Source organism: Dendrobium catenatum, unplaced genomic scaffold, assembly GCF_001605985.2.
Source record: "Dendrobium catenatum unplaced genomic scaffold, ASM160598v2 fragScaff_scaffold_370, whole genome shotgun sequence".
NCBI lineage: Eukaryota > Viridiplantae > Streptophyta > Magnoliopsida > Asparagales > Orchidaceae > Dendrobium > Dendrobium catenatum.
The window spans coordinates 5,552,359-5,579,685 of NW_021318832.1; the positions used below are offsets into that span (position 1 = coordinate 5,552,359).

Below are 27,327 nucleotides of genomic sequence, written 5' to 3' on the forward strand. Positions count from 1 at the left end.
CAAAACTTCAAAATTACTCTTACAAATAAAATTTGTTCCCCGCCAGGGGGAGCGCCTTGGACGCCCGGCAGCCCGGCATATTGTTGTATTCATCATCTTTAGTAATAGTTGTTAGTGTTAGTCTGCTTCTTCATGAGTGCATGCTTTGTATAAGTTTTCTTCATGAGTGCATGCATTGATTGGGAGACATTGGGCTCTATAGGAGAGGAGGAAGGGATGAGGACTTTAAATGTGAATTCTTGTCTCTTGGATAGCTTGTCTTTCATTTTTAATGATATTTCATATTCATACTTATTATTTTATAATTCTTATATAGTTTGCACCATGTTCAAAATGGCGCGCGCAGCGCCGTGCATGGCTACAAAGGGACCTTTGCGCCATAGTGCGTCATTCGCTATTAACAGGTATGCTTCCGACTTCTCTAAGAAGTTGCCCGTTTGCGGGTCGTACAACCTAGCCCTACAAGCTAAGCTACCCACTAGTTTTGGTTCAAGATTTCATGTTTTGTCAAGCAATTCCACAAAGAATAGGTCTTTGATTTTCCTTAGAAATTGCCTAATTATTTGGGTAGAGCGGGTCTTAGTACTTCCCTTTGGAAGTAGCCTAATAGTGAGTCTTACAACCTAATCTTATAGGCTAAGCTAACCATGGATTTTGTTTGTTTGGGTTTTAGGGTCTTACAATTTATTTAGCAATTTCCCTCACGTGTGGGGCTTACGACTTCACTTAAAAGTTACCCATTGGCAAGTCTTACAACTTAGCCCTATAGGTTGAGCTGCCCAATTTGAAGGTTTGATATATCATTTAGAAAATTTTTAAATAATAAGTCTCATAACTCCTATTAGAAATGGTCTTGTTATTTGAGTATAATGAGTCCTACAACTTTCCTTTGAAAGTAGCTCCATGATGGGTCTTACAACCTAGCCCTATAGGCTAAACTGTCCGTTGATTTTGATTGACAGGTCTTACGACTCCCTTAGAAGCCTGTAGATTTGGTAGGACTTACTGCTTCTCTTTGGAAGTAGCCTGGTTATTTTGGGTAGATTGGATTGTACCCGTAAATACTTTAGCTTGTAGTTATTTGCTAACTTGAGACAAGATCTTAGGTTTTAGTTGTTTACTACTCCAACAATAGTAATTTTGTACAATAGTTTCTTTTCCAGCTTTTTGAAGTTTAGTATTTTACCTTGCTTTTCTTGCACTTTAGTTTTTCAGTACCTTGTTTTTCCTTCTTGCACCAATGCTCTACTCTTTTTCTTTTAATATTGTAGTTTAGTACAACACTTGTTCTTTTCTTGCCTTAGCAATTTAATTTCAATGCTAATGAGTTTTATTTGCTTGTTTGCAGGAGCTCGTGTTACTTTGGAGCTCGCATAAGAGAGATTTTGGAGATCTTGGAGGAGCAATAGAGAGCATGCAGAGAAGCATTGGAGAGCATGCAAAGAAGCATTGGAGAGCTTGCAAAGGAGCATTAGATATGCTTTTCTTATTTGAGTCGTAAATTTAAGAGTGGTTTTAGTGTAGCATATAGTTTATGGCTAATTAGTGGAAAAATATTATTTCTTTTTCTACATTCAAAATAAAACTAACTAGAGTGGCTCTCTTTATTTTAATTGATTAATTAATTAAAATTTTTATTTTAATCAATCAATTAATTAAATTTAAATTTTATTGTTCTTGGATTTTAAGTGCTCCTGAATTTTTAAATTTGCTATCAAACAATTAATTAACAAATTAGTTATTTTTTTCTTGGATAATTAATTAAGCAATTAATTAATTTTGATAAATTAGTCTTAATTAACCAACTAATTTTAATCAATTAATTACAATTAATAAATCAGAATTACATAACTAGTTTTAAACAATTAATTAACCGATTAATTTAGATTAATTAATTTTAATAAATAAATTTCCATTAAGCAGTTAATTAATTTAACTAATTAATTATTTTACTTAACTAATTTAAATTAATTTTGATTAGTTAGTTTTAATTAATTAATTTTCATTAATTGGTTTTAATTAAAATTAATCAATTGAATAATTAAAATTAAAATTGAATTGCTCTCCAATTTCTCTGAAAAGAAATTTCCTGCAATTTTTTTTCGAGGAATTTTAGCAGCCTACTAACGTCCCCTCCTCCCAAGGGAGGTCGAGATGACACTTGTTGTTAATTTCTTCTCTACCGGACGCAAGGTCTTGATTTTAAAATCTTCCTAGCCAGATATAAGATCAACGGCGCAAGGTCTTAAATTTGAAACTATCCCGACTGGATCAAAGATCGATGGTGTAAGGTCTTGAATTTGGAATAGTCCTAACGGATTTAAAGATCGACGGCATGAGGTCTTGAGTTGGATTTTCTTTTGGTCAGATTTAAGATCAATGACACGAGTCTCCGAATACTTGCTTTTTTTGTTCTTATTATTATTATTTTATAAAACATCTCTCTGCTTTGCTTTTATTTCCTCGGATAGTTGAAGGGCATTGTACAAGAGAATAGATAAACGAACTCTTCTGCACTGTACAATTGAATTTGAAAATTGATCGCGAGAGTAGAAATGCAGAGGTATTGAAACACTTAAGTGATATTGTATGTGCTCAAGAAGACAGTGCAGGCAGAGGCATCGCTCTTAGAGTAAGTAGTCGCATGGAATCACAAAAGAAGGGATGTTCGTGGCTCGGGCGATGAGAGAGTGGCGAGTCGGAACACCGAACACGTAGGTCAGAATGGAGCAAGCGTTAGTACAGGCTAGGGCTTCGGGCGAGTAAGGTCATGTTTGCTATCTCCTCAACTACATCTTTAGTTCTCTTATATAAAATTCATTTAATTTCGATGTGTGCTCCATAAAAAAATTAATTTCAAAACTTGATTCTCAATCCCACATCTGCTCCCATGATCTCATATAACTAATCTTTATCTTTTTCATCCCATCATCTTTGACCAAGCTTCCTTCAACACAACATCTATTGATTTGAATCACTGAGGTAGCCCACATTTCCTCACTTTGAGTCGAAGACCCTACCATAGGATCACATCTACATCTACTTGCATGCCCCAACACATGATTCGACATAATCGATTATCTACATAAGCTCTCTTATTTTTTTCTGCATTCGATAGCAATCATTACACCAAGCCACCTTGGCATCCTCCTCCAACGAGAATCAAACCCTACACATTCCAACCTGATCTAGAGATCCTTCCAACTCCTCTCAACCGATCAACACAAGATGCTAAGCAGTTTGCACCACCTCCCTCATGGCTTCAATTTTAGTGTCAAGGACAACACTGGCAACATTCAACTGCTCGTCCATTCCACTCGATATAGCTATGCTCACGTCAACATCTACCCTAACGACACACTTCCCATTATGTTACAGGTTTTCCGCAACACTCATGTAGTTCACAATTGTCCACTAATGAGCAAACAACTCTCGCATTCCACATAGCATCACGAGCACTTGATCACTGCTAGCCTCTCACCAAACACTTCCATTCACATAAAACTGCACAATTCACATAAGTCTGTCAATTCTCTGCTACAAACCACAACCTAAAAGGAAAAAAAACGTCAACTTCATTTAGGTAGCAAGCAGTCGAGTCACCTAAAATCAACTTAGTTGTGTGCACAAATATCTCAAATGGCTTCTAGATATCTTCTCAAAGTTTTGCTTATGCTCTTAAAAATGGATGCAGAGAATCTTTTATCAATATTTTTGACATTTGATGTTCGTTCCCTTCATCTCTTCCTTCTCATGATGGATTTTCATTTCTCACCTCCTCTTCAATATGGATTTCCATTAATCTCTCTTCAGGATGTATTTCATTTGCATTTTGGTCTAGTTCAAGTCATATAGTTCTCCCTCAAGCAGCATTTCAACTATTCGAAGTAGAGTTTTTTTAGCCTTTGGGAATTGATGTCATATAAGAAATTAAATTAAGAGTTTATTTTATTTTAAATTAAGCTCTTAAATTTTTTGGATTTATTTTGTGTTAAATTATCCTATTGGATAATTTTAGCATATGCTTGGTTCCAATCTTATAAGTAAGATTATTTCTATAAATAGTAGAAGCTATGCCTTACAATAGATCAACAATAACAATAACAAGCCTTTATACCACTACGTGGAGTAGACTAAATAAATCTTTTTTCTCCATTGTGTCCTGTTAAGAGTCAAATTCTCATTTAAATCTAATAAAAAAATATCATTTCTAATATTTTCTAACAAAGTCTTTTTAGGTCTACTGCTATCTTTCTTAACATAAGCCAAATCTAATACATCTACTTTCCTAACTGGGTCATCGAAAGGTCGCTGTTTTATGTGATCAACCCATCTAAGGCGACTCTCTCTGATCATATCTTCCACTGAAACTACTCCAACTTTTTCAAGTATATGCTCATTTCATATCCCGTCTCTAAGAGTAAATGTGATGAGCGGTTCATTCGGCCGGTTCGGTTGAACCGACCGAACCCCCTCATTAAATCGCGAAAAGCAGATCACGTAACTTCCTTGTTTTCGCGACAGAGAACGGCTAGACGGACCAAACGCAGGAGCAGACGTCCGTTTTCGTACGAAGAAGGTCGTTTTACTATTTTGAGTGGAATGTTGTAATTAGGAATGAAATTCGACAACTCCTCTTAACTCCTTTTCTATTTTTATCGCTAAAGAAGTGGAATTTAGGAAGAAGTGAGAGGAACCGTCTAGAGGGAGAAGGAAGGAGGTTTGTAAAATTTTTCTTCCCTTTTTCGTATAAATTGTCTTGGGTTATTTCATCTAAACCTAGATATACTTTTCATAGAAGAAAAAGAAAAGAATTGAAGACAAGGGAAGGATTTTGGGAAAGGAAGAAGAATTTAGAGATGCCAAATTGTAAGTGATCTTTCTATAGTATAGTTTTTATTAAATTTTTGTAATTAACCATTTCTTATATAAATTATCTTGTATGGATTTAATGAATTAGAAAGGAGGAGATCAACTGTAGGAGTTGGGTCTTCAAGGAATTTAACAAGAACGAAAATTGAGACTGAGATAAGAATCACCTAAATAGATGTTATTGAGAAGTTTGATAAAATTAATTATATGTAACTTGCTTTACTGTGTATCTCATTAGGTGGTGACGAAATCAAAGACCTAGAAGATTCAAAGTGGGGATTTATGAGATTTCTTTTATAGTATTTTTTTTAGTTTGCATTGAAAGGAGCATGTATTCAATTGTTTAAAACTTATAATTTATATGATGTTAGAAAACTGTTATACGAAATAATTTTTTGTACAAGTATGGATATGTGAAAGAAGACCTATATGAGATAAGAAAATATATATATTAACGAACAAAACATGCAAAAGAAATGAGAAGTGAAAATGAAAGGCATACATATACTTATATACATAAGAATGTAAATAAATAAATGTTTAAGAAATGATATAAATATAATTGAGAAAAAGGGAAAAGGAAAATGTTATGCATGCAAAGTTTACAGGAGTTCACCTCATAGGGTACTGGCTGGGGAAGTAACGTACCCGTGCACGAAAAAATTAAGGAAAATGTTATGGAAATGGAAAGGGTTGTATCTTTGGTACAATTAGATGGTTCTCTTGTACAATATGAAATAAGGAAAAAATAATAATTGTTAAAGTAAATGTTATAAATGAACATGCTATGGTATGTAAAAAGTAAAGAAATGAATATGATATAATATGTATATGAAATGAAATGAAATAAAGAAAGAAAATATGCCTCAAATGTTAAATTAATGAACCAATATCAAATGTTATGTATATATATATATATATATGTATATTGTACTTTAAAGCATGTAAATTATTTTAATTGTTACCCACAAAGTTTACTTAGTAAACTCAACCCACGAATTTAAATGTTTCAGGTAAGTCCCCAAAAGAAAAGAAATGACTGAAAGAGAAGAATTCGTCTATAGAAGACGACGAACAAATGAAAACAAGTAATTTACATTGTATTTTAGTGGCACTTCAGTACAATTGTAGTAGTATTATGTTTAATGAATTTTATCGTCCGACTTTTCGTACCCGCCTCGTTAGATCGAGCATCCGAGCCGAGTCGTGACAGTAAAGCCACTCATCCACCTGAGCATCCTCATCTCTACAATACTTAACTAAATATTATGCTTCTCTTTTAATGTCAACATTCTGCATCATAAAGCATTGCAGATTTCGCCACCATCTTATAGATTTTTTCCCTTAAGTTTGAGGGGGCATTTTCTATCATAAAACAAGCTCGATGCATTTCTCCACTTCAACCATCCAACTTGAATTATACTAATAATATCCCTATATATTTTACCATCACTCTGAACAATAGACCCAAGGTATCTAAAACGTGTACTCTTATTAATGACTTGATCGCCCAAAGTCACAATCCCCCTCACTAGATCTATTACTACTAAAATTACACTCCATATATCCAATTTTAGATCTACTCAAATGAAAACCTTTAGACTTTAAAGTTGACCTCTATAATTCAAGTTTGCCTTCAACTCCCTCTCTAATCTTATCAACAAGAAGAATATCATCAGCAAAAAGCATACACTAGGGTACAACTTCTTGTAAATGTCTAGTGAGAACAACCATGGCTAAAGCAAAAAGATATGGGCTTAAGGTTGATCCTTGATGTAATCCAACTGAAATAAGAAAATACTTGGTCAAACCACCTTGTGTTTGAACACAAGTAACAGCTCCTGCATACATATCATTAATGACTTGAATATAAACATTATTAACCCCTTTCTTTTCTAGCACTCTCCATAGATGACTTGTGACCTCCCTTCAGAAATTCTCTTTCTTATAAGATTTCTTCTTATTACTTCATGTTTACCCCTTGCCTCTCTCCCTTTTGAGGCATTCATTCTTCCATCTCCCCAATCTCATTTTTTCTTTTACCTTTTTAGATCTCCTCCTACAACCAATTAGTCTAATTCTTGTCATGTTGGCTTCTATCAGTTAGTGTAGTATGCAATGCCCAAGTCCTAATTTTATAGTTGACAAAATCAAATTCTTATTTTTTGAGTTGGCATCTAAAAGAAATAGCCCATGCTAAATAACTTTCTTACCCCTACCTTTTATCACATACTAAAACAGAAAAGGATAGGCATGATGACAGGGAGAGAGAACAAAAAAAAGAAAGAGGGAGAGAAAAACAAGATTAAGCATGAAGAAAAGTCAGCGGCCTTTAGCAACTCTTGAAGCTTCTGTTTTGAATCATCACGGCCACTAAAATCCACACCTTTGTGGCCACTCTATCCATCTAAGCTATCATTACATGTGAGATACATAAGAAAAAGGCATGATACGTTACACTTTTAGCAGATCATGCATATTTAAGGATCCAACGCATTCACTGAACTTATTCACTGCACATGACACAACTCAAAGAAGCGGATGTTAGCAATGGGTCAATTTTCCATGAGCATGTTCTAAGTAGATTTGTTTCCTGCAATCCCTATTCCATTCCTTGTATATATTTCTCTTGCTAGCCTGTTTCAAAAAAAATTATCTGACCTCTACTTTTGCATTATTTCTCTTTTGAACCTGTTGTTTCAAGCCATTGACCACCAACCCAGGCTTACTGTCAAGCCACCCTGTTGTTCGCCACTCATTAGAATCCATCTCCCAGCACTATAGTCTATAGCCCTTTTTTAAAAGAAATTCCATTCAAATTCAAAACAAAACAAACTCTAAAATAGCCTGCACAAAATCCTCCACCAAAATTTGTAACCTTATCAAATATTCAATTTTCATATTTTGAAGCTTCAAATCTGAAATTTTAAATTCAAACATTTCAGTTCAACCCTTTGCCCTTATTTCAATCAGGTAACCCATACCTGAACCACTTTGATAACAATAATAGATTAGAGTAACTTTTATCCATTATATAACTGCATCACCTGCTGGCTGCTGCCCACCACTATAAAACTAGCAAATAAACATCTTTATTAATTATTGAGGTTTCTATGGACGAAAGTAAAAGATTATTATTATGTAAACTATTTGATTCGGTAATCAAAAAGTATTTTGTATGCATCAAAATTTGATCATATTCTTAAGCTGAAAGCGTAGCATCTTTGGTCATTAGTTTTTATATTCATGCATTATTGCTTCATTGTTGGTATTCGCAAATCATTCAAATGTCTATAGATGTCACTACAAAAAGGTGTGTGATATTCAAAAGATTTAAAAATATATATATGAATAAGTTTGATGAAATAATATATATAATGAAAAATCCATTAGGTCATCCCTACAGTCAGTCAGATAAACCTTGGAATAGAAGCAAGGGATCAATACCTAGGTATAAGAAGAAATTAAGTTCATAAAGGTTCATGATAATATCAGATGAAGAATATTCTGATGTTCCCTAAAGATAAGAAATATATTTTAACATTTGGTAGAACTTAAGTTCATAGTCTTTCAGATTGGTTAGATGGAATAGAATACGTCTTTCATTAGAATAAAATGGGTGACCAGCGTGTTAGAATTCCTAAAATAAAATTTGTAGGATCGACTAAACGATTTTAGAAGAAAACTGAAATTGATATGAAATGTTCAAATAGACAGCCTATTATTACTTTAACTGAAATGAAATATAATTCTAAAAAATATATATACAAGCACAATGTCATAGATAGAATTGACCTTATTACTTCGATAGATTTAATAAGTTTGTTGGTAAGCGTTCTTTATTACAACCACCATGGATTACCATATCTAGATTTATTAGTGAACAAAGATATTATAAAGAGAAATTTTATTCTCCTCAACTCTAGATGAAGCCTACAAAATTTCTATAAGACTAAAAGGTATTTGAAGAACCCTCTAGCTAGGTGCAGTACATCATTATCAAATATTTTAAAGATAGTACCAACATATAGTCCACTGCTAGTGAGTGAACTTTCCGCTAAACATAAGCATTAGTCCAATCTAAAGTCATTTCCCACCACAACTAAGTCATAAACCAAATCACTGATGCATAACAAGGTTATCCACGCACAAAATGTAATGTGACATGCAACGATTTTCTTTACTTTTTTGCAGAGCAAAGCACAAGCTTCAATTAATTGATAAGCATATACCAAAGGTAACATTACTGGCATTATACCATCAACAACTTTCATAAAAATCATAATGATGGAATGATCTATGCATTGTAAGCCAAATATTAAAAAGAAAAATGATTACCAACTAGGAATAAATTTAAAATATTAAACTCAGGAGATGTTTAACACGCTTATAGCACGAGCACAAAACTGAGTCAATGAACAGCTAAAAAACAGACATCAAAGAATCCAAGGACTCAAACGTAAATGAAGAAATAATTACAACAACAACAACAACATCAAGCCTTTATCCCACTACGTGGGGTCGGCCACATGAATTCTTTTTCTCCATTGTGTCCTATTAAAGGTCAAATTCTGGTTTAAATCTAATAAAGAAAGGTCATTCCTAATATTTTCTAACCAAGTGTTTTTAGGTCTGCCTCTACCTTTCTTAACATAAGTCAAATCTAATACCTCTACTCTCCTAACCGGGTCATTGGAAGGCCGCAGTTTATGTGACCAAACCATCTAAGGCGACTCTCTCTAATCTTATCTTCTACTGGAGCTACTCATAACTTTTCATGTATATGCTCATTTCGTATCCTATCTCTAAGGGTAAAGCCACTCATCCACCTGAGCATCCTCATCTCTGCCACACTTAACATAGTATTGTGCTTTTCTTTTAATGGCCAACATTCAACACCATAAAGCATTGCAGACCTCACTACCTTCTTATAGAATTTTCCCTTAAGTTTGAGGGGTACTTTTCTATCACACAACAAGTCCAATGCATTCCTCCACTTCAACCATCCAACTTGAATTCTGCTGATAATATCCCCATCTATTTCACCATCACTCTGAACAATAGACCCAAGATATCTAAAATGTGTACTCTATTACATGACTTGATCGTCCAAAGTCACAATCCCCTACATAGGTTATTACTACTAAAATGGTACACTCCATATATTCTGATTTAGATCTACTCAAGCGAAAACCTTAAGCTCTCTAATGTTGACCTCCATAATTCAAGTTTACGTTTCAACTCCATCTCTAGTCTTATCAACAAGAAGAAATTCATCAGCAAAAAGCATACACCAAGGTACATCCTCTTGCAAATGTCTAGTGAGAACATCCATGACTAAAAGCAAAAAGATATGGGCTTTAAGGCTGATCCCTTGATGTAACCCAACAAAATAGGGAAATACTTGGTCAAACCACCTTGTGTTTGAACACAAGTAATAGCTCCTGCATACATATCTTTAATGATTAAAATAAGCATTATTAACTCCTTATTTTTCAAGAACTCTCCATAGCACTTCTCTTGGAACTTTATCATATATTTCTAAATCCATAATATACATATATAGATCCTCCTTATTTTCTCTATATTCTCCATCAAACCTCTTAATAAATGTATGGCTTCCATAGTCGACCTACCCAGGCATGAATCCAAATTGATTTGAGAAAATATTAAGATCACGCCGCAACCTATGCTCCATAACTCGCTCCCATAGTTTTAAAGTATGACAAATTAACTTAATTCCTCTATAATTCGCACAATCTTGTGCATCACCTTTATTCTTAAAAATAGGAATTAACACACTCATTTTCCACTCATCTGGCATCTTTTTAGTCTTCAAAATAGTATTAAAAAGTTTAGTAAGCCAAGAAATTTCTTCATCTCCTAAGCATTTGCACCTCTATTGGAATATCATCAGGTCCAACAGCTTTTCCACCCTTTATTTTCTTTAAAACCTCTCTAACTTCAGTTTTATTAATACGCCGATAAAAACAAAAATCTTTATTTTCATTTAGGGTGCTAAGGTCACTATAGTCAATCTTATTATCACAATTTTCATTAAAAATAATTGAAGATATAAATTAAATTGACGAAATAATCCACAACTTAAAATTGAGAAATGCATCTACGTGAGGTTATTTGCATCTCCTATTGTCACACAACGTGTTCTCTACATCGCACATTCCAGTGACTGATCGAGAAAAGCTCACCATCTAGTATGGCATTTGCATCTGCATTTACAAAGAGGAGCCAGAAGTTGCATTAAATGTGAAGAGAAGAATCACAAGCCATCAAACTACAATAAATCAGGATCGTAAAGCCTAAACCCTCTAAATGTAAACACTAAAAGCCCTTGAACCGACAGCAAAATGAATTGCTTGCAACCCACAACTTAACAACGAAGAAGACCACAAGAGCCTTGCAATGAATCACTTCACTTCAAAATAGTTCTTAAAAGCGTACTTCTGAGTTCTGACAACACTAACTGCAAATTGTTTTATATACCCTTGTTGAAAACATTAATTCAAATGAACATTTAGCGGACATAATTTATTACCAATGATGACAAATAAGATTTAGAAGAAGATTATAGAATGCAAAAATACTCAATAGTCAAATTTTAACCATTAAGTAACAGTGGAATCCACTACCTACATGGGAAATAAGATTGATCTAATCAAAATCCTTTCAATTATAATAGAACTAAAAATAATTGAATAGATCAATTTGCCAAGGTACACGAAAAATTAATAGAAATTGCAAAAAAATTAATTTGTGCTTAAGGAACAATAAAGAATACAGATAAGTAAATTTCAAAAGAAGCAACTAGTTCAAATTAAATTGCTATGATTTTGCTATAATTTAATGAATTCACATTTTCTTAAACTGAAGTTAACAGCACATGCAGCAATTAACATGAATGAAAGCTAAAGAATGATTCATAAGTTCGAGCCAGTTAATGGGATAAAACTAATTATGATAATTTTATTATTAATTATAGATTGCTTGCTAAGTTGCTGGCCATAAAGTATTTCTAATTAACCAAAAGAAGGAGCATTCACAGGGCATGCACATGCAGTCACATTCAATGAGAGAGAGAAGAGAAACGGTGAAAAACAAAATAACTTCAAGAAAAGCATGTTGGTGGGTAAAGTATTGTCCAAACTAACGCTAAGGAATAGCATTAACAAAATAAGAAAATTTCTTAAATGATATGCATAGGACCTTCAGATTCAGGAACAACTGGAATAGCTGATGCTTTTGTACTCCGGCACATGTCCTCGATCTAACAAGTGGAAATTCATGTTAGTAGCCAATTTAGAACAAAAAAAACACAAGGCACATGATCATGTCAAATAGAATATGCTAATAAGTTGAGTATCATTTTACCTGTCTCCACACTTCTTCATTGGGTGCATTTTTGTCAGCAAGGGTTATAGCATATGGTTTCTTCTTGCGATCCTCAGCTACCTTGGGCCAATATCGTCCTGGATGATTTTTGCAAACTCAGTAAAGTTACCAGAGACCTTTTGTTAAGTAACAGCCACTATCAAAATAATGGTACTTTTTCCAGTAGATATCATGATATACCATTTTCATGCAATAAGTTTAATTAATTAATTTTAATAGACACTACCACGAACTTCTGTTAATATAAATACAGCCAATAATTATATTTACTCATTAGAGTTATGCTTACACCCCAGGCAATGTTGTTGATCATAAAATTCAAAAAAGAACAAATTAATAATTTTGATCTGCAATTACTCATGTCCATAGCTGACATAGCATCTGGTCATATTGCTTTCAATTGCCCCAATTGCTAAGTTAACATTAGTTGAAGAAGTCCCACTAAAAGATGAAAATGTACAAGTACCAGAAGTCGAAGGGGAGCACTCATTGCAAGCTAATGAATGAGAGATATTTGTTGTTCGACGAGCTGAGGGTCATCATTAACAAGGAACCATAGTGGCTTCACCACAATATATTTCATGCATGGTGTACGGTAAAAAGAAAAGTTTTTAATGCATTATTGATGACAATATTGTCTACAAAGATGGTGGACTAATTAAACCTTTCTACAACAAAACGCTTTAGGCCTTAAAAACTATCACTGTTGCGAAATGGAAATCAAATTAAGGTGTCTAATGATTTTTAGTATAATTTTCTACCAACAAATATTTTAGGAGGCTTAGCGCGACATTATTCCAATGGATGTCAGCCATTTACTTTTACTTTAGTTATGGCAAAATGATAGGCATGACATCCATGACAGCCACAAGAATACATATATATTGAGAATGTGGTATTGAACCATCCAAATGAGGAAACTAAGCAAAATATGGTGATTGATTTGAATCTCAAGGTTAATGTTCATAAGGGATCTACCTGACCCACTGGAAAAGTATGTTATCATGGTTTTAGAAGAAAATAGGGAAGAGGAACTTGTAAAGAAGGAAGTTTTGTCGTTGTTACAATACCATGATGTTTTACCTCACGATTTTCCTTATAGTTTACCCATTTTGCGTGATATTCAACATATTATCAATTTTGTTCCTGGAGCTATCTCTCCACAAAGCCAACACATCTGACGTGGCCCAAAGAGTATGAAGAATTACAACAATATTAATTTTGTTACTGGAGATGTCTCCTTTTTTCCCCTCTAATGGCAGAGAAAACTTTATTTAGGTTGAAAAGTGAGTCTTTTCCAAGTATTTAAATGCGTACTTGGTCATATTCAATATTTACTCCTGATAGGAATTCATAACTTACTTCTTCCATAAATGATTTTAGCATTGCAACTTCTAATGATTTTAGCATTGCAACTTCTTCGCTACATCTCATTATGATGCACTAGCAAAAATTGAGTTTGAGTCCCGGAATTTTTAATGTATTATGATATTCGGTAACCGAATGAGTACTATGATTAGCTGTGTAAATTTTTGTCTTGACCACATAGACTACAGGGACATCATGCACCTTTGGAATATGTTCGCTTCACAATATCCTAAATATCACTAATTGTGGCTAGGAACATGTAGATTCTAACTTCTAGTTCATTAAATTACATAACCAAGACATAATTGAGAAATCTTCTACAACCCATGTAGAAAAATTAAGATCATCTATGCTCGGTATGTGGCCAATAAGGTAGCCCAACTTTCACTTTCTTTTCAGAAAATGTTCTCGCAATCTAAGATCAACTAAGATAATTTATTACATTCATTTTGAAAAACGATTGAAGAATTTTGTATTCACATATAAAAGTTTGATTAGGTCTACTTAATTGGTTAGCAACTTCTGAAGCCGTTTCTTTAATTAGAAAAATAGAAATTTCCTGTTTTGGAAGTTGACAATGGACAAAAATTATCCTTGCAGTAGAGCAGCAAGTGGAAGCGGTGGATAAAAAGTGTCCTTGTGGTGGAGTAGTAAATGGAGGTAGTGGATGGCAGTTATCGTTCCAGTAACAGGTGGAGGAAGTGGACAAAGAGGGAAGAAAAAAGGGACTTCAAAAAGGATTTTGAGGCTGCGAAAATGTAAAACATAGAAAAATGCTTAAGATTCCTTTGTTTCTACAGCTCTAAGACATGAGGATAAGTGAAACTATCTGAATTTTGTGTATTTCATCGGGGGGACTTGACCCTCTATTTATATGGCATGATTCTAAGTTATTCTTGGCAAATTCTATCTATGGAAATATTAATTACATTAGAAATAAGAAAGATATTTTACAGTTTGCACATATTTATTTTCCTAAAAATCTGAGTAATATTACCTCCCCTAGGCTAATAGATTGCCACCTTGTCTACAGAGATGGAATGCCGCCTTTGCAATTCCATGGATTGCCAAAATAGCCTCTAGAACTTCAAACAATAGTTTTCCAGGAAAAAAAAACTATTTCTGCGGTCAATGTATAATTCAACTAATTTGTTATATGCTTTATTAGTTTGCAACCCCTTACTTGGCTGCAGAAATTCAATTCAGTGTTGATTTTTGTGTTAAATGGTAGGCTTGGCTACAAAGATAGCTATGATTTTCGTGACAAATCATGGGCTTGGGTGCAAAGATAGTGCATCAAAATAAATGATATTTCCCAACAACTATAGAAAAGAAATCAACAGAACAGAAACAATCTTAGAGAGAAATGCAACCCAAAGCTTAATAAAGAAATTCTTTGTTAGTACGCTGCGTATAATAGATATTTGAAAACTTGTTTATTATTATTCTATTCTTTTGAAAGCCTTTCACATGGGGCATTATAGCAAAGTTGGACGTGAAGACTGTTAGCATCTAGTAGCCTATGCCATTTTTTACCGAGGCAGATTTATTGGTCTTCTTACTTCTCAATGGCAAACTTCCAGTGACATTGATGAAAAACAAGAGAACTTCGACAACAAACCAAAGCTTACGAGTATGCCAACTACACTAGAGAACATAAACAACCATAATAGCTATCGCTTGATGGTGGCCAAAAAACCGTAATGAATCAAAGATCAATGAAGAGAGGAGAAACTCTAACTGAATCAAAGATCAACAAATGTAGAGTGTTCTTCATCCTCGTCAAATCAAAGATCAATGAGTATAAGTCTTCGCATGATGGCACACCAAAGGAATAAGCTTGTGCCTAAAATTTTCTAATAATTTGTGGATAAAATTTGAGCATGTCCTCATCTTTATAGCAGTGAATGAGGTTTTAAAGACAGAAAGGGGATGGCGAGTGGTTGGGATGTTGTTGCAATGTTGATGTCTTGTTGCGCGGTGTAGATGGAGTACTTAGGTAAAGTGGGTAAGGTTGGCTATGGTTTCTAGCAGGCGGAAATGGCAAAGCATGCACGGGCATAGTGAGTGAGTAACATGAGTTTTGGCTCCATGTGTTTGTGACTAATGAGGTGAGGATTTCATGACACGAGTTGCAAGCAAAGCGGAAGAAAAGAAGGTGAGAAGTGTAGGACCGCGTAGGAATAGCGTGCATCTTTATTTTCTTCCTTTTTTTACAATAAGAAAAATCAAAGAAGTTGCTAGTGATGTCCTATTTTAGATGTCCCGTCATGGCATAATGCTCTCACACATTAGGTACTTTGGATTAAAATCTAATTTATAATACTAGATAAAAATAAAATAAATATCAGATTTTCAAAAAAAAAGAAGCGCATGAGGAAAAAAATAGTTCCGACTAGTTCTACATGTAAGATGCTGATACCATAAATGAGCTTGAATTAAGAGAAATAAGAATACAAACTTCATCAAATCCACTAAGCTCTCCAATGAAGGATTATGGCAACGTATTATGCAAACTTTACAAGTATGCCATATTTTAGGACATACTTCAAATCATGCTAGATTAAAGGATACATCTATAAAAGAAATCTTAGTTGAATATTTTTCTAAATGCGCTCTTTTGTTAATTATAAAATAATATGAGAATTTCAATAGTAGGCCAGTCGCACAAAGAAGAGAATTACTTCACAGTACCTTGTATTCATACATATTATACAATCTAAAAGAATCAACAAACCTTTAATCAAATCGCCCATCAAACTATGCACTGGCCGATTGTCGTCAAACATGCCAGGATTTTTTAAGATTTCTTTGCAGAGGGCTGATTTGGCACAGCCAGGTATTCCTGAAAATAAGGCAACAATGTTAAATAATGTGAAGAGAAAGGTAAAAAGGATGAGTTGTTTTAAATGATGGGAAAACCCAAAACATTAACCAAATATTTTACTAAAGCAGGGAGAGATGAAATCACTTACCAAGGACTGCTACATGATGCAGACTACTAAAAACAAGGTTCCTTAGAAAAAATAATTAAGAAAGAAATGTTTTCTGGAACAACTAAGTGAATAATAATCACCAAATAAGTGATGAATCTTTTTAAAATTATATGCTCTGCCCTATAAAATTAATACAACAAATACACCGAAAAATTACTCAGCAAGCATATAGAGCCTCTCTCTCTCTCTCTCTCATATTTGGCATAGACAAGAATGGCAAAAAGGCTTGTGTTTTACTATTATACAAAGGGGGGTAAATAAGCATAGTGTTGCCTAGAATATTTTAGGAATCGATACAATTTTAGGAAAAGTCATTACGGTTAACAATTACAACAATTTGAAAACGTTCCATAAGGTTTTCCACCAGCATTTACTCATTGTTTCAATACAGTCCGCCACCTACACCTGCCAACCCTTTCCTTCCAAATCTATTGTCATCCATGAGCCCATCCTTCTTTTTATTGCTATTGTCCTACATCCATTCCTACCAACCATCCGTTTCTTCCAAATTTGTTGTTGTCCACCAACCATTCCTACCAATCATCCGTTTCTTCCAAATATGTTGTTGTTGGCCAGCCTTTTTCTTCTTTTGTTGATGTTCTTCGCCAGTGTGCTTTCTGCTAGCCCAACATTATTATTTAGTTCATGTCTTCCAGTCTAAATCCTCTAAGGACCATGTATTTGTGTTGGCTTTCATTCTTCCAAATCTTCTTCCTAACATTATCGATGGAGGTTTCCTTTTGTTGCCTGCATTTGAATCTTCAACAATCTCCCTCAAATTGGCTAGTAAAAGTCTATATTTTCTAACTTGTCAAATATTTCTAAATGCAGGATTGCAAAGTTCCTAGGTGAACATATCATTGAGTTGACTAGATATTAGGGAATAATGATGGGGGGGGGGGGGGGGGTGATTGCAAAGTTCCTAGGTGAACATATCATTGAGTTGACTAGATATTAGGGAATAATGATGGGGGGGGGGGGGTGCGATTTATGTGCCTTGGCTCTTGGGCAGTTGCTGGCTCCTCGGTTTGGGCTTGGTTGTTCGGTTTTTGCTGTTCTTAATGGAATGTCATTTTCAGCTCATTATTTAGGTGTCCTGGTTCTTCCCCCTCTGTTGGCCTTTCGGTTTCTCCCCTGGCTCGTCCCGTGGCTGACTTTTCCTCTCCCTGTGGCTGGCTTTTCCTCTCCCCTGTGTGGTCCCTTCGGCTGTTGCTGCTGGAGCCACCTGCTGGCCTTCTGTTTCCCTTTTCCTGATTGGCTCGGTTGGTGATGTTTGGGGCTGTTTGGCTGACTCTTTTCACATCTATATATGAGTAGTTTTGTGGAGTAAAAAAAAAAAAGAGAGAGATGATGTGAAGAATTTTTGGAGACAAAAACCTGCGGATTTCTTCTTGGAAAAGCTTGCGAGCTTGTTCCTTTTCTCTTCTCCTTTCTACGATTTCATCTCGGGCTTCTTATCTAATTCTTCTCTCCGCAAGTGTCCATACCATATGTATCTTTCTTCTCAAGCAATTTAAAAGCAACTTTAGGTGTTTTATGGTATAAGTTTGTATGTGTCATCTTTATAATATGAAAGTTAAGCTGTATTTTGTTTAAATTGTTGTACTTTGTCATTTTGTGGTATTTTGGAAGGAAGGCCTAATTTGTATGTATTTTGTGATTTTTTTTTATTGCATCAAATAAGGAATGTAAAATAACATGTTCTCCATTTTTTTTTCTTTTACGCAGTGTTTTCCCACCTCTACATGTTTGGGCTCCGAAAATTCAGCCCCGGCCTCCGCCCGCACGACTGTTGTATGCTTTTTCTTTCGGCGAGGGGAGTTTTAACGGAATTAAGTTCTGGGGTAAATTTTGGGAAGGCAGATGGGTTTGTAGATAAGACACTACTCAGAGATTTCGCCCTCATTTTGCAAAGATTTTATGAACTGAGTTCTGGTTTCCTATAGGCGCAAGCACCTATAGTTAATTACCCCTCCCGATAACAAGAGAGAACTTTCGATTAAGGCTAGTAGTCAATCAGATACGTAAAGATACATGTTATCTAGCATATAGTAGCATCATTGGGTTTGAGATTTGGATATTTAAGGTTTGGAAGATTTGATATTTAAAATTTGAAATGGCACCATCTTGCACTTAAAGCAGATGGTGGGGGAATGAATGATGGACCCGATCAAGATCTCATGGTTCCGTCGTCCCGGGCCATCGAGGTCCCTGGTCTACTTAGTCAGAGGAGGTAGTCAACCCAACCAGACAGAAGGATCCTTGTCGGCAGCCATGGGTTGCTTCGTCCAAGGGGACCTTGTAGACCTAGGGTGGGTATTTGTCTCAGGGGACAAATTTAAATCCACCTTAGCTAACAGAGGGCTTTGTACCCTATCAATTATATCTTATTCATTCATATCTCAAGAATTTGATGACATTAAAGAGTGTATTGGCTCTAGCCATAACCGGTATTTCGTGATGCCATTTGGCAACAAAATCACCCGGTTCAGAGGGCCCCGAGTCATAACCGTTTATCCTGCGGTGCCATTTGGCTGTAAAACCGCTAGTTAGAGGACACGTATCACGTCCTTATTGGTAGGAGATTGTTTGAGAATGGATCCTAGTAATATTCTCGACCAGACATTAGCTCTATGTGAGCTGAAGCCAATTTTAATTTGTCCACCCCAGCAAATTATTGTGGATGATTGATGGATTTTGATTTAAGTATTTGATGGTTGAATTTTAATTTTAAATATTTTAGAATTTTGAATTTTGATGGATATTTGGGTGGCATTTGAAAAATATTTATAAATCCCTCCAGTTGAGATCTTCATTCAACACGGCCATCATCGGGGTGTTAGGGGTCATTTACATTTAAAGATATTTGTGTTTTGTGCATGAACCTTGTCAACTCTGTCGAGCCATCGACGGAGGATCGGATTTCATATGTCTTATGCCTTTGTTAATGAATTCTTTTTATTGAAGGCCTAATATGAATGTATTAAAACAAATATATACCGATCACCACAACCTTGTATTAGTTTAATGGTTCGAACCATGTCAACTCCTATTGATCCACATAGGAGAATCGGGTTCGAACTTGAATTCACTTATTAACCCGTACAGCATCCCTAGACATCACGTGTGTACCAATAACATGCTCGCCGGGGCCCATGCGGGTGTTTTAAATTTCATTGATTTGACATACCCCTTTGTATACCTATGTGTATACAAGCTATGGTGCACGTGCAGGGGTATGTTGAAATATTTTAGTTATACAGGTAATTGATATTTGAATGCACAACATTTCATTTGAGAGCTCATATACGCCTCTGTCCGCTAATATGAGTGTTGTGGATCCGGTGGCGATGCGTTGTAGATTATAGACGTCTTCAGTTTGCTTGTATAAGTGTTGCAGATCCTGTGGCGATTTATAGCAGCTTGTAAATTGAATTGTTTGCTACTTTGTACAAGTAGACTGTCGTACACTATTTATTGTCTTTCAGTAGATGGATTATAGTGCACTAACGAATCTCCTGCTTTTGGATACAGGTGAATCGTAGCGCTGTCACCTGATTGCAATGAGATATTTCATTGTTCTGATACAGACTTCCTTTTCTCATTCATCGGGAGGTCTACTTTGAAGTTCATGGCCACTGCCTTGAAAAGAACTCCTTCCAAGATCACTAGTGTAGTAGACTTGTTATTTCCGGTGTTTGTGAACACTAGAACTGTTTTCTTCTTAAGTATAGAACTAAGAAGGAACTTTGGAACACTAGGAAGTTTAGTTCTAATTTGTTCAAACATCCCTTCCCTTCTGTCAGGGGGTGTCCTTTTTTGTGCATCGAGTTGTCTTCATACCCGATATACTTTGCAGTATCTCAATCACCGTTGTTGTAGGTGATATCCGTACTTGTGTCCACAATGGTTCGTTGTGCCTACGATATACACACTGTTGTTATACACAAGCGGCTCATATTCATTTGCAGGGACCCGTTGTATCAACTACAACTTCCTGGAGGTGTTCGTAGAGGAGCCATTATTTCTGCATCATATGCACCTTTCACCAATCTCAAGTGGTTTGGATGATTGCACTTGTTTGTAGGGACAGGTCTTCCACCATCAAGTGGTAGTATTGTTGTCTCAATCTTGTAGGGATTGTCGTAGTAGTCTATTACATCTGCATCATGTCCACATTTGTTGTTCACAATTTATTTGCGACGATGGGTCCACTATTGATCTCCAGTGTCACCTTCTTCAATCAACAGGCGTTGTTGCTAGTACTGGAGGTTTCAATAATGCATATAGGGGGAGCACATATGCATTTTGCAACAGCTTGTTGTTCTTGCAGGTACGATGCACCTGATCTCGTAGAGGTCGTTGTACGAGTTCATTATATTCTTTGTTTGTGCGCATTGAGGTCTTGTAGTGTGCCTGCTTGCACCTTGATGTTGGTTACAAGGATCGATGTATTTCATCCGACATTGAGTCACTATTGATGTACAAGTGTTCTTGTAGTTTGAGTTCCCTCGTGTATGATTCAAGCTTTGTTCCTTGTATGTGTTTGAATCCAAGTTCAGTTTCATTCAGACTTGAATTTATCAAGTTTACAAGCCCCCACTTAATGTCGTATAGTCTGAATTCAAGTACGAGTTCATAGTACATGTTCAAGTGCTTGTTCAAAGTTTTTTGAAATCTTTGCAGATTCAATTGCATGTTCATATTGATTTGACTTTAGCTCCGGTTTGATTTTATTTTATTTGGGTTTAAGCCTTGATTAATTGCTTGGATTTTGGTCAGGTCCACAATTTATTGTTCATTGGAGTCCAAATCTTGTCCTTTTAAATCAGGTCCGAGGTGTGATCGTATATTCACCCGAAATTTCGGTAGACTCCGAGCGCCTCCCCCGTTTAGGGAAAACTACGAGAAACTGGGTCTTCCCATCACGCGCAATAAAGGCGTGTATGGTAGGTGTTGATGTGGCCATCCCACCTAAAGGGCCATGTGGGCACACCAACCCACGATTCTACCACTACCCCTTAGTTCTGCTATTTACTTTTATTCCTGCTGCTTACCTTTTTTTCAATTAGACACTTATCGTCCTTTTCTAAAAGTTGTTTTTCCTTATTTAGCAGCCATCGTGCCCAGGGGCCTTGGCATACATATATGTTTTTACAAACCATTGGGGGAATAGAAGATATACAATAGAAGTTATCAGCTAAACTTTACTGTTCTATTCAGTTTCTTCCCTTTCAGGTTCTTCCGGTGGCACCCGCTGCATCAGAACTGGTATCAGAGCTAGCTAACCGTGGACATGGCCGAAGGAAGCAACCAGCCCAGGCTCGATGGCAATCGGAGCTTGGAGGCGCTATGGGAGGCGCAACAGCATACATCCAAGCAATTGGATGAGCTTATGAATGTTTTTACTCGTTTTGCAGGTGAAATGCGAGATGAGCTACGGCAGATTAGGACCGCTACCAATCCAGTGGCGCGTCCCGTGGCTCCGGCAACCATACCGGGCCCCAGACTACCAGGGCAGGCCATTCCGGTGCCAAGACAGGCGCCTATCTTTCCTCCTGAGTTTTCGGATTCTGAAGAAGAAGATCGTCCTGAACCAGAGCAATCCGACACCGAGGACTACAATATGCGTCCCGCATTTAATCGAAGGAGGCGTCAAGTGCCGCATCGGCGAGAACCCTAGAGTATCCGACTCAAATTGGATATTCCATCTTTCGACGGCCGGCTTCACATTGAAGACTATCTTGAATGGGAAGGTGCAGTAGAAAACTTCTTTGATTATATGGAAATTATTCCGGATAAGCAAGTCAAGTATGTAGCTTGTCGTCTCAAGGGCGGGGCGAATGCTTGGTGGATGCAGTTATGTCAGACAAGGCAAAGAGAAGGAAGAGGCCCCATCCGCAGCTGGAATCGCATGAAACAGTTGATGCGTCGGCACTTCCTAATCACTGATTTCGAGCAGTTATTGTATATCCAGTATCAACAGTGCAAGCAAGGGCAACGAACTGTTAGCGAATATACCGAAGAGTTCTATCGACTCAGTGCTCGCAACAATCTGGCCGAATCCGAAAATCAACTGGTGGCCCGTTATATCGGCGGGTTGAAGGATACACTTCAAGACAAGCTAGAGCTCAATTCGGTGTGGTCGGTATCCCAGGCCGTGAATTTTGCCCTCAAAGCGGAAGCACAAATTCAAAGACCAAACCGCCAATCTTTTTCCAGAAAATTGTTCCCGGAAGGCAACACAGTTTTCTCCAAGGCAGCAACACAGCAATCAAAGGTTTTCGGGTCACCACAAGCACCAGTGAACAATACTTCTACAGACGTGAAAGCAATCGCGCGACCAAGGGGGCAGGGTCGAGATAATCCCTATGTCAAGCCTAGTGCTGTCAAATGTTTTAGATGTCTTCAACCTGGACATAAGTCCAATGAATGTCCCAACAGGCATCAGGCGCAGCTCATGGAAGGTGAGGACGAAGCCGGTCAGTTCGGTTTTGGAGAAGAGGTGGATGAACCCATTGAAGAATTGATAGCAGATGAGGGGGAACCGATTCTGGGTGTATTAGAAAAATTGCTATTAGCTCCGCGCAACCCAGTTGAAACTCAAAGAAACAGCTTGTTTCGTACCAAATGTACCATTAATGGCAAAGTTTGCGACGTCGTGATCGACAATGGCTGCACTGAAAACATTATCTCTAAGGCGGTCGTTCAAGCTTTACAAATAAAAACATCCAAAAATCCTCACCCTTTTAAAATTAGCTGGGTCAAGAAAGGTGTGGATTTCACCATTTCGGAATTCTGCAAGGTCACGTTCACCATCGGGAAGAGCTATTTATGCCAAGTGACTTGCGATGTCATAGATATGGATGTGTGTCATCTGATTCTTGGACGCCCCTGGCAGTACGATAGTGGAGCAATTCATGATGGTAGATCCAACACTTATACTATTGAATGGAAAGGGAGAAAGATCAAATTCATGCCCACCCCTCAAAGTCAGAACAAGGTTGATACTAACAACCTGACGTTGGCGCGTGTTGTGTCTGGGCATACCTTACTTCAACTTAAGGAAGTAAGCCATCTTATGCTAGCTATAATTGCTGATGACTCCTCGAGACAAAACCTATCAATGCCGTCTCTTGAAGTGCAACAGCTGCTCAACGAATTCAGGGATATCACCGCCCCAGAACTGCCGTCACTTCCTCCCCTGCGGAATCTTCAGCATCAAATTGAATTCATACCCGGTGCTAACTTACCTAATCTACCTCATTATCGTATGAGTCCACGGGAGCACGCCATTTTAAGGGAGATTGTACAAGAACTATTACAAAAACACTTCATACAACCCAGCTTAAGCCCTTGCGCTGTCCCGGCATTGATAGTTCCCAAAAAAGACGGACAGTGGCGTATGTGCATTGACAGTAGGGCTATTAACCGGATCACTGTTAAATATCGGTTCCCCATTCCCCGGATTAATGATCTCCTAGACAAGCTGGCGGGATCAAGCGTCTTCTCCAAGCTGGATTTGAGGGGCGGATATCATCAAATCAGAATTCGACCCAGGGACGAGTGGAAGACCGCTTTCAAGATGGTGGATGGGCTGTTTGAATGGAAGGTTATGCCCTTCGGGCTATGTAATGCTCCCTCTACATTTATGCGACTAATGCATGACATTCTTAAACCATATTTAGATAAATTCTGCATTGTGTATTTTGACGACATTTTGGTATTTAGCTCTACATTAGAGGATCACTTGGGCCATCTGAGATCCATTTTGGAGACATTGCGCAGCAACCAGCTGTTCCTCAACGTGACCAAATGCGAATTGGGGGTCACCAATGTTAATTTCCTGGGCTTTGTTCTCACGCCGGCGGGAATTAAAACTGCTCCACAGAAAGTCGCTGCTATTCAGGATTGGCCAACACCTCGCTCAGTGTCGGACGTGAGAAGCTTCCACGGATTGGCCAATTATTACAGACGATTCATCAAAGGTTTCAGTGTCATAATGGCGCCTATCACTAATTGTCTGAAGGCTCCATCATTTTCGTGGACAGCATCGCAACAGAGGAGTTTTGAACAAATAAAAAAGGCACTCAGTTCTGCGCCTGTGCTTGCCTTTCCCGACTTTGATAAGCCCTTTCAGGTGGACACTGACGCATCGGCTGTCGGCATTGGAGCCATCCTGTCCCAAGAAGGAAGGCCTGTTGAATATTTCAGTGAAAAACTCAACGACACTCGACAGAAGTGGTCGGCATATGAGCAAGAATTGTACGCGGTGGTGAGAGCTCTCAAACAGTGAGAACACTACTTGCTCCACAGGGATTTTGTTTTATGCAGCGACAACCAAGCTCTCCAGTACATTAATAACCAGAAAAATATTAACAGAATGCATGCGCGTTGGATTGTCTTTTTCCAACGCTTCAGTTTTGTGATCAAACACAAGGCTGGCCGAGCTAATCGTGTGGCCGATGCCTTGAGTCAGCGTTCAGCATTGTTGACGCATCTCCAAACGGATATAACGGGATTACAATTGCTGCAAGATCTGTATGAGGAGGACAAGGATTTCGCTCGGATATGGGGTGCTTGTAAAGCCGGGCAACCTCTACAGGACTTCACACTCCACAAGGGATTCTTATTTAAAGGCAATAGTCTGTGCGTGCCCGACTCTTCGTGGAGGCCTCAGTTGATCAAGGAGCTGCATTGTGGGGGATTGTCCGCCCACACAGGTAGAGATAAGACTCTGGAATTGCTGCAGTCTCGTTTTTACTGGCCCCATTTGCGCCGGGATGTCACACGGTTTATAGAAAAATGCTTAGTTTGCCAATGGTTCAAGGGAACTGCGCAAAATACTGGTCTTTATCTACCACTTCCGATTCCTGACTCTATTTGGGAGGACCTAACACTTGATTTTGTATTGGGATTGCCACGTACGAAACGTGGAGCCGACTCTATCATGGTCGTTGTTGACCGATTCTCCAAAATGGCGCATTTCATCCCTTGTAAGAAAACCTTCGATGCCGTCAACGTTGCCCAGCTCTTCTTCAAGAAGATCATTCGGCTACATGGCCTGCCTCGTAGTTTAACTTCGGACAGGGATGTGAAGTTCGTGAGTCACTTCTGGAGGGAACTATGGAAGAGATTGAACACTGAGCTCAAATTAAGCTCGGCATACCACCCCCAAACTGACGGCCAAACCGAGGTGGTTAACCGAACTTTAGGTAACATGTTATGTTGCCTTGTTCAAGACAATCCGAAAAGGTGGGAAGAGCTCCTTAGTCATGCCGAATTTGCTTATAATTCTATGTACAATCGCTCCACAGGGTGCAGCCCTTTTCAGATAGTGTATACCAAGCAACCTAATCACCTAGTTGATCTCACTATTCTTCCTAAAGGCAGCAAACCGGCAGTACAAAAGACCATTACTCAAGCACAAGAGACGATTCAGGCGGTCAAGGAGCAGATGCAGAAATTGGCAGCTAAGTATAAACATGATGCAGATTTACACAGGAGGCCCAAAGTGTTCAATACTGGAGACTTGGTAATGTTAAGAATGAGGCGAGAGCGGTATCCGCAAGGGACTTACTCCAAGCTCAGCCCACGAAAGGTCGGACCATTCCCCATCAAACATAAAATCAATGACAACGCGTACGTGATTGACCTCCCACCTCACATTCAGACGTCGTCTACCTTCAATGTTGCCGACATATATAGCTATCATCCACCAGATGATGACGGGCCAATCAATATCTCGTCGGAGTCGAGCTTCTCCGAAGCGGGGGAGGAATGATGTGGCCATCCCACCTAAAGGGCCATTTGGGCACACCAACCCACGATTCTACCACTACCCCTTAGTTCTGCTATTTACTTTTATTCCTGCTGCTTACCTTTTTTCAATTAGACACTTATCGTCCTTTTCTAAAAGTTGTTTTTCCTTATTTAGCAGCCATCGTGCCCAGGGGCCTTGGCATACATATATGTTATTACAAACCATTGGGGGAATAGAAGATATACAATAGAAGTTCTCAGCTAAACTTTACTGTTCTATTCAGTTTCTTCCCTTTCAGGTTCTTCCGGTGGCACCCGCTGCATCAGGTGTCCTCGAACGTGGACACCGCGGCCGTGATGTTTCCTCCCACCACGCGTAATAAAGGCGTGTATGGAGTCTTCAGCACCTGTTTTAAAAGACACTTTGCTTTCCCCTCGCTCAAGGGTACTTATGAGTGACCCCGCCTCGCCGTAGGCGTCGCACCGGGGTCCAATCCCACCACGTGCAATAAAGGTGTGTATAGGCGATTTTCCGGTGCACCACGAACGCCGAAGTAGGGTTTAGGTGATTGCCCGCTTCGTCGTAGGCGTCGGACCGGGGTCCCATCCCACCACGCGCAATAAAGGCGTGTATAGTCGATTTTTCGGTGCGTCGCAAACTTCGAGAGCGATAATATGAGTTTAGAAAATCCGTACTTTCATGGGGATGTCGGTTAGAAGCTCGTGGACCGAGGCAGGGGGGAGGAGGAATATTTTTTAAATTATAATTAAAATCAATTAATTAAACAATTATTTTTAATTGATTATTTGTAATTATAATTAATTAAGATAATTAATTATAATTTATTAAAATTAATTAAAATAATAAGTTATAATTAATTTAAAATTAATTATAACTTAATTAATATTAATTAATATA

General features: G+C 37.5%; 1 protein-coding gene across 1 annotated transcript in view; it reads right to left on the reverse strand.

The window, feature by feature from the left end:
* LOC110095458 (tRNA ligase 1) overlaps window positions 1–27,327 on the reverse strand; it is a 93,160-nt gene that overhangs the window by 25,805 nt on the left and 40,028 nt on the right. Inside the window, exons 18-20 of the mRNA XM_020821003.2 lie at window positions 16,388–16,495; window positions 12,262–12,359; window positions 12,097–12,157 (exon numbers count right to left, since the gene is read on the reverse strand). Of these exons, the coding sequence (XP_020676662.1) occupies window positions 12,097–12,157; window positions 12,262–12,359; window positions 16,388–16,495 (267 nt within the window). The remainder of the gene's footprint in view (window positions 1–12,096; window positions 12,158–12,261; window positions 12,360–16,387; window positions 16,496–27,327) is intronic.